This window comes from Corvus moneduloides, chromosome 3 (assembly GCF_009650955.1).
Source record: "Corvus moneduloides isolate bCorMon1 chromosome 3, bCorMon1.pri, whole genome shotgun sequence".
Taxonomy (NCBI): Eukaryota; Metazoa; Chordata; class Aves; order Passeriformes; family Corvidae; genus Corvus; species Corvus moneduloides.
Window position 1 is genome coordinate 13,129,215 of NC_045478.1, and position 12,360 is coordinate 13,141,574.

General features: G+C 41.3%; 1 protein-coding gene across 1 annotated transcript; it reads right to left on the minus strand.

Annotated features, from left to right (window-relative positions):
- Nucleotides 1-1,887: 1,887 nt before the first annotated feature.
- Nucleotides 1,888-10,409, minus strand: LRATD1 (LRAT domain containing 1). The gene is made up of 2 exons (XM_032104144.1): nt 10,292-10,409; nt 1,888-9,716 (listed from the first exon to the last, which is right to left on the minus strand). The coding sequence occupies exon 2, from the start codon at nt 9,677-9,679 to the stop codon at nt 8,825-8,827; it is 855 nt and encodes a 284-aa protein (XP_031960035.1). The 5' UTR covers nt 9,680-9,716; nt 10,292-10,409; the 3' UTR covers nt 1,888-8,824.
- Between the last annotated feature and the right edge of the window lie 1,951 nt (nt 10,410-12,360).

Here is a 12,360-nt window from a genome sequence, read left to right on the forward strand (position 1 = left end):
ACTAGTTCATATAAGGATTGGAATAGTTAAAGAAAATGAATTGAGTCTTTTTGCCAATATGACAACTCTTTTAAACTTGAAAAGGTAAGTATTCCTTTTCCTTAGCATTGTTTGTTTCAGTAAAGCACACCTGATTTTTTTTTTTAAGTCTATGAAGGCTGCCAACCAAACAGCTCCTTAAATATCAATAGGAATCTATCTCAAGGAAAAAAGAAATATGACAGTCCACAGATGAACATGAAAAAAATTCTTTCCCTGACATTTTATGCTCCTACTTTATTTCCTTTCTTGTTATCTTGGACATTATTCTTAGGAAAGTCATTAAAAGTTCAAAGGTATGTATGAGATTAAGGCTTCCAGGAGAATGAAATTGAAGATCAGTTTTCAGTACTGGTATCTCCTGCAGTATGCAAAAATTTGACATTTCTATTGCTCTTGGGGTACCTTATCAGCAGATGGTGAACTTTGGGTTCCTATGGATTAAGAAAAGTTACTAGCATGCTGTGAAATGGAAAAGCAAAAGATTATCCTCTCTATTCAGTGTATGTATGCAAGCTTCTAGCATGACAAAATTTAAAGGGTATCATTTCTATAATTGGTGCTCCTAACACAGTGGAAGTTTTATCTGCATGTTTCTATCTGTATACAAAGCACAAATGTAAAAGAACAAGCCCAAGATTTCTGCTGAGTATGACTTTTCTTTTTAGAACCTTTTTTTTTTTTTCTACCAGTCTTTTTTTCCTGTTTCTTCAGCTTGAGTGATAAAGTGGGAAACTCTTCTACAGCCCTTAGCTAGAGCTAATGGGACCCAGGCAGTATTACTGCCAGGATGAATCTGCATATTAACTAACCCTTCGTGTAGGGGTCTAGCACCTGACACTCTTTTATATTGCCATAACTAAAATGAGTCAATGGGTCAATTAAAGTGAACTTTTCACTATTAATGACTTTTGATTACACCTAACTGAAGAATCAATGGTATGAAGTCAGAACAGGCTGGAAATACTAATCCAGAAAGCCTGCCAGGTAGGCTGACATATCATGTAACGAGGTCTGAGTCTAAAGCAAAAATAGGCTCTGTCATATTAACAGTGGTACAATATAGTCTCTGATAAACATAAATAGGTCCTTGCATTCATCTAAGGTACTTCTGTTCACTGAACAGAACATGCAATTTAAACTTCTTTAAAGAAAGTGTAGCCGATGCTCTGTCCAAGGTTTTAATTACCAGCAATGTTACGGTGGTCCATGATTTGTTACACTGGATTTACTTTTAGTAGCAATATATTTACTTATTTGTTTCAATAAAATATTTTTTTTAAGGGGCTTCAGCTTGATAGGTGAGTGAATTCTCTTTCTTCCACAGCCTCTGGAAATGACAGAAATCTCTGGGCAAGGAGTTGGTTCTGACAGTCTATGTAACACTGATATCTAGTGATGTTGCTTGATGCATGGAAAAGGGCCTCATATTACCCACAGGTGGTTTGATAAGGACAAAGAATTTTGGATAGGTAAAACATCCATAGTCTTTCACCAGGTGCAACAAAAACTGTGGATGAGGACACGGAATAATAGGGCTATGCTATTTCTTGAAATGAAATGTCTCTTTTCAAGGTCTCAGAATTAAAAAATCAGCAATCCAGTCCACAAAAAGCACTCACAGGTCTTGACAGAGTGGATTTTCATCCTCTATCCATTAAGCAAAGTTTCTAAAAGAAGTTAGTGTAAGCCTAGCTGCAGCCCAAATAACTCTGGTGAAAGTTCACTAATGAATTCAATGAAGCATGTCAAATCAGTAGTAAGTGCTTTTCAAAGTCACACCACTTAGCCTTTGAAATAAACTTACCAATTCAAAGAAAGATAACATGAGAAAAAAATCAAGAAATATCAATGCCAGCCACTTCTTTACTATAGAAAAACTACACAACAATAGTTGAGCATGTCTGAACAACACTAATAATTTCAGTGATATGATTCCAAAATATTACAATGAGGGGAAGCACATTCAAATTATGAAAAAACCCTTGTGGCAATATAATTTAAAGATGCCAAAGAGAAAGATGGATGGATACTTCGCCGGATCATTCTTTTATTTATAAATACACAAGTCAGTAGCAGCATAGTTCATTCTAAAAGGGTACTTCATTATTGCAAAGTGTAGCGTTTCTTGATACTTTTCCTCCAGTAAGTAGCAATATGTCAAACTTCACATATTTAACTCACTTCTCTTGATGTCAGAAGACCATGGCATATCCTAAAGAACAAATATTTGAACAGTGCTAAAATCCTCTCAGCAACGTCTTGGGTACCCATCTGTTACATAGATAGTATACATACTGAAATGACTGACATTTGTTACCAATACTTACAAAATAGTCAAGACTTATCGTGTGTGTGTATGCATAACACACGGTAAGCAAATCTGTATGTATATACAAGTACATCTATTAGTTATATGTCAATATGCATATAAATTTCTGCCTAAATATTTACAATCAATTAGTATATTTTTCAGGCTTAGTTTTTATATTGCTTTCAGCTGACTGAAAGGGCATATGGAAACAATAGAACACATGGAGGAAAAGATCTGTTTAAAGACCAGATTGTGGTATGTTTACTCACACTGAATAACATACCAGGAATATTACTTCTGTGGGGTAAAATACTCTGCTGTGAAGAATGCCACAATACAGAAGCTTGTATTTATTCACACTGTTAGGTATTTGGCATTTATTTACCTACAGTAGTGATGGTGTCACACCAGAATTAAATCTGGGTTGGATTATTTATTTCCAAATTCTACCCCTTGATAATTTTCTTGAATCAGGGTTACTCTTTTATTTACACAAACTGGGATCAAGCTCTTACCTCTGCTGTATAGCGATTAACCAGAAGGCTTATTGAGGTCTCCCGTTTATAAACATTATGCTGTTTAGTTTATCAGTTTAAAAATGGGACTTTTCAAATGGATTACCAATGCCACACTGTATCCAAATAGTGTTTAAACTGTGAAAAGTTGTTTGTGTCTTAAGGCTGATGACACACTGCATATTTAATTCACCCTATTTTGCCTAGGCAGTAGCATCGATCTCCAAGTGTGAATGGTTTTATGTGTTAGTGGTGCACAGTTACTCACCCTCTTGCACATTGGAGAAGAGAAAGAATGGAATTTCAAGCTTAGCTCTGAATATCTTCCTTGAATAGCCTGACGTTTAACTGCAAATTCTTCTACCCTTTTCTGCTGTACCCACACTGGTTCCAAATTCCACCTGAGTTCCTGTCCAAATAGCTGGAGATATTGGCTCTACAGCATTAAACTCCAGTTTTTAATTTGTGCCCAACACATGTACCCACACAGACACACGAGAAAGTCCAAGAGATGTTTGAAAAGCATTAACCCACTTTACCTAGGAAAATGCCAATTTGCATAGATGATTAATGTATGTACAAGTAAGAAAATATAATTAAGGCCCTTATGGTAGACATCACACACATGAGCCTTCCATTAAATTCCATTGGAGGTTGTTGCTGAGGTCTTGATCCTGGCTAAGTCCTACTCCATGATTTTAGCCCAAACTTAATGCCATATGAAGGGGAGAGATCTTTTATTTTAAAAGTCCTGATCCTGCAAACAGTTTTACATGCATGCATCATCTGCAGAATCGGAAATGCCCCAAGATTCCATAAGAAAAATATGAAAAAAAAAAAGTATAAAAACATATTCTTAATCTGAATGGACTCTGTTAATGGAAGTTCTATCATTCCTCTAGACATACCAACCTAAATTCATTTGTGCTTGATGCAAAATATTTAAAATTAATAAATGGAAGTGCATATTCCTAGCTGCTCCATTATAAATCCTTTAACAAAAAAAATCTAGTTTATTTCTCATAGGCAAATATGGATAAAGTAACTGTTAGCTTCAATGGAATTTCAGTATTAAAAAATAGAACTTCACTGGGCATTTGTATTATTTAGACAAGATAATACTATTTTGCAAAAGAGAGAATTTAGAATGCCACAGCCACTTTAGAAAAATAAAGCACAGGCAGTTTATATCTGTATAGATTATATCTATATAACCTGGAACAAATCTGTGGATATGCCCCGTAACACAAGATTCTTAGTTCATTCCCTTTTTTCAACCTAACATCTACACTACTCTCTTTTTGATTTACTAGCAGTTCAGTAAAGTACCTGTTCCCAGTATTCATTAATTTTCTTGACAATAAACCTGTAGAAAACCCTGACAGATCAAACTAACATTGAGTCAAGATTCATGAACACAGGACAATTTCACCTATCAAATTTGAACTCGTAGAACAGAAAAGCTAAATATTTCATAATAAAAAGATAAGCAAATAAATTCCAGACTTGCCGTGGAAACACTGACACTCAAACTAACAGCAGCACTTGATCACACTCTAGTCATGTAATGTTATCCTTTAGACCCTAATTCTGCAGTGAAACTCCCTCAGCATGGTAGCCCAATCATACCTCCTTATGTATTTCTGGATTATTTCTTTGGCACTAGGACTTCCATCTTTCTTCTGGGTTATAAAGCAGAAAGCACAGTGTTCTCACATCACAAGCAGCAACACATAAAATGTTTTAATCACATCCAAGTAAATTATGAGCAGAATACTGTCCATAAGCCACTCTAGTAGAAATCTTTCATAGAAAATAACTAAATCTTGAAACTAGCAGTAGCTTCCCCAGACCACTATTTCCTCTGCAGCTGCAGACAGAGGGTGGGAAGCTGGGCAGGCTGAGGCACCTGATCCCACAAGATGCTGTGTGAGAGACAGTGTTCCCTCAACTCCAGCAAACATGGCTGGAGTTACAGACATTCAATACATCGCATAAACAGGTCTATAAACTCTGGCAGCTTTGCACATTACTTACCTGAATATGAAAGACACTTAAGTAAAACGAGGCAAGATAATTAAGAATATGCACATTCTAGCACAGACCAAGGGCCACTTCTCATCACACCTCAAAGGACACGTCTTGTTGCACCCTGCTTTTAACCTGAAATCCACTATATGGATCAGTAGCATATTGCCATAAAAAGCATTCTAGTAGGGTTTTGGTTTAGGTTGGGTTTTTTTTCATTTTATACAACCATAACACTTGAAAGGAGAAAAAGAATCCTAAAACATGAAAACAAAGTCCTCTGGAGACATAAGATGGAGATGGAGACAAAATCTGACAGTGGCTATTTTGCTACCCATCCTTAGAGTCCTCTCCCAATATGCACAGCCAATAACCAGTAAACATTCTGGTCATGACAGGAAAACATTTCACAAAGGCTCTCTATGTTTCAAGAGGACATGAACTGAGTTTTTAATAAAATGTTAAGTCTCAAAGCAATTCAAAAGATTGCATTTTGGAAAGAGAATCATATCTAAGCCAAAGAAATTCTACAGAACTGTTACTCAAACAGCTAACAGAAAGCTTGAAACATGACACAGAAGAAAGAGTGCAAAGTATCTTGACATTGCTGTCATATTACAAGTCAGTACTTCAAGAGCAATGAATGGGATGTAAATATTTACCCTAGGTAGCTAGACAAAAGAATGCAAACAGATTCCACAGATATAATACAGTTTGTCAATATCTTTAGTGCTGGAAATGGAAATGTTAACTCTGCCAGGCCACTGATCCTGAAAGATGAATACAATCAATTACATTTTTTACCTGTCAGTCATTCATATCATTGCCTTTCTTGCAGCTGACTGCTCCCTGTCTTCCAATTCTTGTTTCAAGGCACTGGACAGCTTTCTGTATCCACTTTTCATTCAGTCTTTTTCACAGATTCCCTACTCAGGTTAACACTGCTTGTTTCAGAATTCATCTGTTTTCTTCCCATATTTTCTCAATGTTGCCTGTGTCCACTGTTTCCCATCTCAGAAAGGTGGCCCTTCTGGTCTCTGAAGTGTTAACTTAAATCTCACTCTTCCTCAAGATCCACAAATTTTAACCACATCCTACAATCTGATGCAGAGTTCACTGGTCAGCAAGAGCCATTAACTCCAATGGACTGTGAATCAGGACCAGATTGCTGCCAGTAGCTCTGCACTGAAATCTAGCTAAAGAAAAGTAACAGAAGAAACTGTATGGGTACCCTTGTTGCTAATTAGAGACTGCTACTTGAACACAGTCATGGCAATACCATATCCTATGTTAATACCATCTGTTACTATTTCCAATATATTTTCGCAAGTCCTTATGCAAAGGACTAAGGCCTGACATTGTTGGATCTTTATCTGTACAAATTCAGAGTGACGCCAAAGGTGTCTGACAGAGCTTGAATAAATAAGTATACACTAGCTCCTATAATTTCTTTTATATACAACAAAATATTCTACATCTAGCTAGGTAAGACAAGGAAAATTGTCTTATGAACCACGTTAGTAAATGATTGCAAAAAAAAAAAAAATCCAAAGTTAAAATGGCTGTTTCGAGTGACAAAGTATACAGGAAGCACAGAGAAAAGTTTAAAGCTGGTATGTTTTAAATTCTCACTAGTGAGAACAAAAAATTCTGTTCTTCTACGGAATCTCTGTCTAATCCTATGTTATTAATCTAATGGCAATTTAAAGAAAAAGCATTCCAGAAATCAAAGATAACACTGTGACTCTACTTCATTTTTCTTGCCTTCATTGATAAATATTCTGGTACTTATGTCCTCTTCATTTAATTTTCCCTGCCTCTTGCAACTGCAGGTCTCTAATGCATATTTTTTATATGGAAAAATTTGAATAAATTGCTTTTGCTCACCTTTCCTTCTCCTAATGGTTTTTAATGTTTTGTAAGTGACTTGTTGTAAAGCCAGTGCCTTTCTGCAACCCCACAGTGCTCCCACCAAGTGGTACAGGGAAATCAGTTCTAACAGACAATTTAGGCCATATAACATGGTATAATAAGATACACAAACACTAGGTAGAAGATGCTGTTTATGTTATGGGAAAAGCTATCAACATCAGACAGCAACTACCGCCTATATAAAGCTAAGATATTAAACATTTATTAAAAAGTATGCTGTGGTTTGAGGCTATTTCAACAGTAACTTAACAGTAATTACAATTCACATTTTTACTCTATATTGTACTAAACAAGGTACTTTAGGGAAAGGGATAAAAGTAACACTGCCTATTACCACATAACTTTGCCATGTGTATCAGTAAGGACAAAGCCAATTAGATGGCCTTCACTGAAGAGGCGCAGTTTTGGGGGTGCAGGTTTTTGTTCATTTTTTCTTAAAGATGTTTATGCTAATACTTTCATTATAATGAAGTACACTCCACCCTCACAGCTTCAGCTATAGTAGGCAAATGCTTTGTAGAAATGAAATTACTGTTGCAACAAGGTTGCTTATGACATTGTTTAATAAAAAAAAAAAAGTGGGGACACAGTACATTGATGGGGGTGGAGTGTATCATATATACAAAAGAGGGGCATTGCTTCTGTCATCTGACATTGATGTGGGAAGACAGAACAAAACCAAATGCATTTTCTTTCCAGCACTGAAACATGCAAAGACAAAATTACAAGTTGTATGCAGCTCAGAATAATAAAAAGAAATGCCCCAGTATACTTGTTTAGATTTTTTGAAAATATATTTAATTCTCTGATCTTTCACTTCAAAACTTAGAATTAAGCAATGAGTGAACAGGACCTGAAATACAGACAAGGCATTGCTCACATCACATTAAAGGCATCTTTTAAATGCTGCTGTGGATTTCTAAACTGACACTGAACAGAATTTTTAGTTGCTGGGAATTTGAAATGCAAGATGAACTTGGCCACATTACATCTATTTCTTTAAGTGGAATTGTAAATACGCAATAAATTGCTGTTCCAAAGAGGCAACATGCAGAATTCAAAATTGTTTCTTGCAGGATTCTGTTGACCTGTTATGAAGGAATATTGAAGCAGTGGTACAAAATCCACAGCTCAAGCATGAAATCTTAGTGGCTGGATTTCTGAGTATAATATTCTCCAAAATACACCACTTCCTTTTAACTACTGAATTTAGTTTTACGAAAACAGCTGCTCACCAACTTTTTTCAAAAAAAAAAAAAAAAAAAAAAAAAAGCAAGGAGGGTGGGAGGAGGGAAGAGGTGGAAAGAGCTTATGCATTATGATGACATTTAGCAGAGAGCTGCAAACAGAAAGCAAAGACAAATATTTTAAATGTGAGAGATTTCAACCAGAAATGTGAACGTATTTTTTCCTTACAAATAGCTTCCCAGAGTTGGCTGGGACAAAATTTGGGTTGCAGCTACAGGCTGAAGCAGCAGTGTGGAGAAACAAAACAAACAGGCATTTATCCTCCACCCCAACACCCCCTTTCTCTCCCAGTTAGCAAAGTATGACTGATGCTTTTGGTTGGCTGCAAGGCAAATATTAGCTAGAATCTCATTTAGCTACATCCACAGTCCCAGATGCTTAAAACTTATCATGGATTAAAGCCATGAAATAAAAATTAAAAAAGAAATTTCAATTTGAAATTTTATTGGTATGTTGCTAGAATGGTCAACATCGATTGACAGGACTTTGTCCACATACTCTGAGAACAGCCTTCCTGCACCTCCCCCCTCTTTTCTTCCTCTCTCTCGCTCTTTCAGCATTAATGCTATTAAAAGCCAAACAAAATACTGGCTATGGGTGTAAAGAATGCTGGTTTTTTTTGGAATGTTGCCATGGATCCTGCTTCCAGTCGCGTCCCACGGAAGGAGGGTGCAGCCTCCTGACTCTGTGGCAGGCTGGTCTCCCCGGGTAGGGCAGAAAGAAGATAGCCACGTACTCCTGCTCCTCCCTATTCTTTCCCATCCACTATAGCCAGGTCTTTGATCACCCTCAGTTTGCCACTGGCATCGATCCTGCGCTTCTCACGTATTAGATCCTCCAGGCTGTGGAACCTCACCGTGTGCACCTTGTTCTCTGCCAAGTGGATCTTGAGATAGTACTGCTGCTGGTGCTGGGTGCCAGCAGCCGCCTGCAGCTCCCCCCCGGCTTTGAACTCCCTTTTCCCGAAGCGGCACCAGGCGGCGAAGCTCTCGGAGTTAGTCCAGCAGATCTCGTCGCTTTTTAAGCCCAGGTGCCCGCAGGCGTTCTGCACCACCAGCTCCGCCACCAGCGGGCGGAAGCGGTACCAGCTATTCACCACCCGGCCCACGTTGCCCGCGGCCGCCTCGTACAAGCTGTCCTGGCGGATCTGCCCCTGGTGCAGGTGGATGATCTGCCCGCCGCCCACGTACACAGCCCAGTGCGGCGGCGGGTGCTCCGACGGCCCCAGGTAGAGCAGCTCCAGCAGGTCCCCCGGCTTGCAGAGGGTGGGCAGGGCTGACACCGAGTAGACGCTGAGGTCCCCAGCCTGGGGGCCGCTGCTGACCTTGGAGAAGATGCATTCCTGGCCGCGGAAAGCGGAGAACTGGGTCTCGTTCAGCACCAGCTGGTGGTGAAGGTGGTGGGTGGGCGTCTCCTGCCCAGGGCTGCCGGAGCTCTTCACGCCGTACTTGTCTGGCTGGCCTCGCTCGTCCAGGTCCTCCTCCTCATCCGAAAAGAAGTAAGCCACCCCGACGCGCAGCTCGTCCTTCTCGATCCCCGAGGGGTCCCCGGTCGGCAGCTCGCTGTAATTCAGGTGGGTGATGCGATCCAGTTGATTTCCCATCAATGACAGGGCGAGGCGAGGGCAAAAATCGCCGGATCTGAAGGAGGGTGGGGTGGGCAGAGAGAGAACAAGAGATGGGTAGGAGAGAAAGAACGAAAGACAAAAAAAAAAAAAAAAATCAAGGCACATACAAAAGATTTCAGCGATTCCGCCCTAAGTCCCCATCCCTCCCCGACTCCTTCCCTCCCCTTCGTGCAAGGGAGAAACTCCCAGTGCGGATCCTTCCCCCTACCCCCGGGGTGCGGGGCAGTGCAGAGCCCAGACTTCGGAGTGCCCGGCTCCCAGCGCCGCCAGAGGAGCCTCCCAGCCATCCGCTGGCTTCGCCTGGCGGGACGGAGTTGCCCCGGGAGTCTCCACTCCGCGAGGGGACAGGGCTCCGGGGCCGCGGGAAGGCTCCGGCCGGCGGGTCCCGAGCCCTCCCTCCGCCGGCGCGCAGCCGAACCGCGCCGGGCAGCGCTGCGTGCGGGAAGCAGCTGGAGGAGCGGCCAGACCCGGAGCTGCCACCCCTGTCCGCCCGGTGCCCGCAGCCCGCCCGGGACCCGGCAAGGCACAGGCAAAGAGCAGGCGATGGGCACCCCCCACCCAAGGGGTCCCTCCCGTCCCCTTCCGTACCCGTGGTCGCCCAGCGCCAGAACCCCCCCAAACTCCTTTAAAGGCGTCCTGTCCCCATGGGCGCCGCAGAAGAAGCGCGACCTGTCCCCGCCGCTGCCGCCCGCCGCTCCGCCCGCGCCGCTCTGGGCTGCCCGGCCCCTCCGGCGAGCCTAAGTACCGGCGGCGCCGCTCCCGAGCCCGCCCCGGCCGCGCTCATTGGCCGCGCCCGGCGGCGGCGGGGCTGAGCCGCGGCACTGCCCGCCCGGGCCCCGCCTCCCGGGCTGCCCCGACCGGCGCCCCCCCTGGGGCTGCCCCGACCGGGGCCCGTCCCCGAGCTGCCCCCGCCGAGCCCCGACCGTCGGGCTGCTCCGGCCGGGCCCGGGGGTGCGGCAGGCGGGGCGTCTCGCGGGGAGGCGGTTGGAGATCGTGCCCAACGCGTGAAGCCGCTACCAAGGCACCCCTGCACCAGACCCAAGTAAAAAAGGGTAAACAAAAGCAAATATATATATATAAGAAAAAAAAAAAAAAAAAGGAAAAATACCCCCAAAACGAACCCGCCCAGGAGGAACGCACATGGCCAAGAGTTTCTCTGTCCCTCGAGGTTGGAGGTGGGTGCCCCTCGCCTCACTTCAGCAACCTCAGGTTGCACCTGTGCTGTCTGAGCTGATACCCTGGGCTTCCTTTTGCTGAGGAGAGACAGGCATTTCCAGACGGGGGGTTCCTCTCTCCTCTTGCACCTCCTATTTTAGGACGGCATGAAGAGCCCAAAGGACTGCCTGTCCCTTGTGATTGCCTAGATGAGAAGTTGGAATGTTTGATGGTTGGCATTAGGTTAGATGACTGTCTTTCCACATCTGGACAAAGTAGTGGCTGTGGGTTGTCCTCAGATTTGAATAGAAGGCATGCTATGGTTTGTCATAAGTAAAAAATGAGAATGTCTGGCAGTAGCAGTCCATTTCTTATGAAAATATATGAAATCTAAAAATCTGTCATCCATAGTAGCTAATAACAATACACAATTTTACACTTAATTTTGCACATTATGGAAATGGAACTCAGAAATGATTAGTTCGTTTGACCACTCTTCCCCCATGAGGCACTGTCAATGATGGGATTGTAACCTGGTTCTTTTGTGTTCTTAGTCTTGCTCTAGCCATGTGAATTTCTGAGAAGTGAGAATTTAAATATTTAAGACACTTCATGAAAAAGATCTAATGACATTCTTTGGTTCAGATGTGAATCATATTAAAGTACCAATTTTAGCTGGAAGTAAATTTACTACTTTCTTTGCAGTGGAAATAGTTTTGTCATCTAGACAGAAGTATTTCTGCTTTCAGTGTTTATGGATAATATCTCTCTTCTCTGCTGTCCTTTTCCCAGTCTTCAGGTTTAGTTAACTGAGAACAATAATGCCATCACTTTATTCTCATGATAGAGAGACATGCATCCTTCAATAAAAATAGTGAATTTCAGTTTTTCAGGGTTCAAGCTGTATACTTATGTTCATATGGATCAAATGCTGAGTTTCTTAGATGAATGTGTTGACTTTGAATGATTCTTTTCTTTTTCTATTCAAATATTGATATAGCTGTCTTTCTAGAATAGCATCTTCTTGTTCTCATTTTTTTTTAACGTATGCAAAGGCATCACATCATAAATGGAAGAGAAAAAAAGGTGTTTAGGGAAATTCAAAGACTGACATCAGTTACTTTTTCACTGTGGCAGTTATACTAATCTGTTGATAGTTACAGACTTCTCATGTCACATAAACTCAGGGGTTATGGCCTGAGACTCACAGGAATTAAGCTGATTTACAGCAGTTAAGGATAACATTAAGGGTCCGTGGAAACTTATGTTAACATAAGTTAACATTCAGGGTCTGTGGAACCAGAAAGATAATTTGAAAAAAAAATTAAAAAATAAAGAAAGATTGTTTTCTAATATATGCATTTTAAAGTTTTATAGGATTAAACATAACGGATGTTATTTATCTCTGGAATTGTGTAAATACTTTTCTAATGATTGTCAGAAATTATATGTTCTTTTACAGCATGACCTTCACCAACTGCAACATTTTAAATTAAATTATG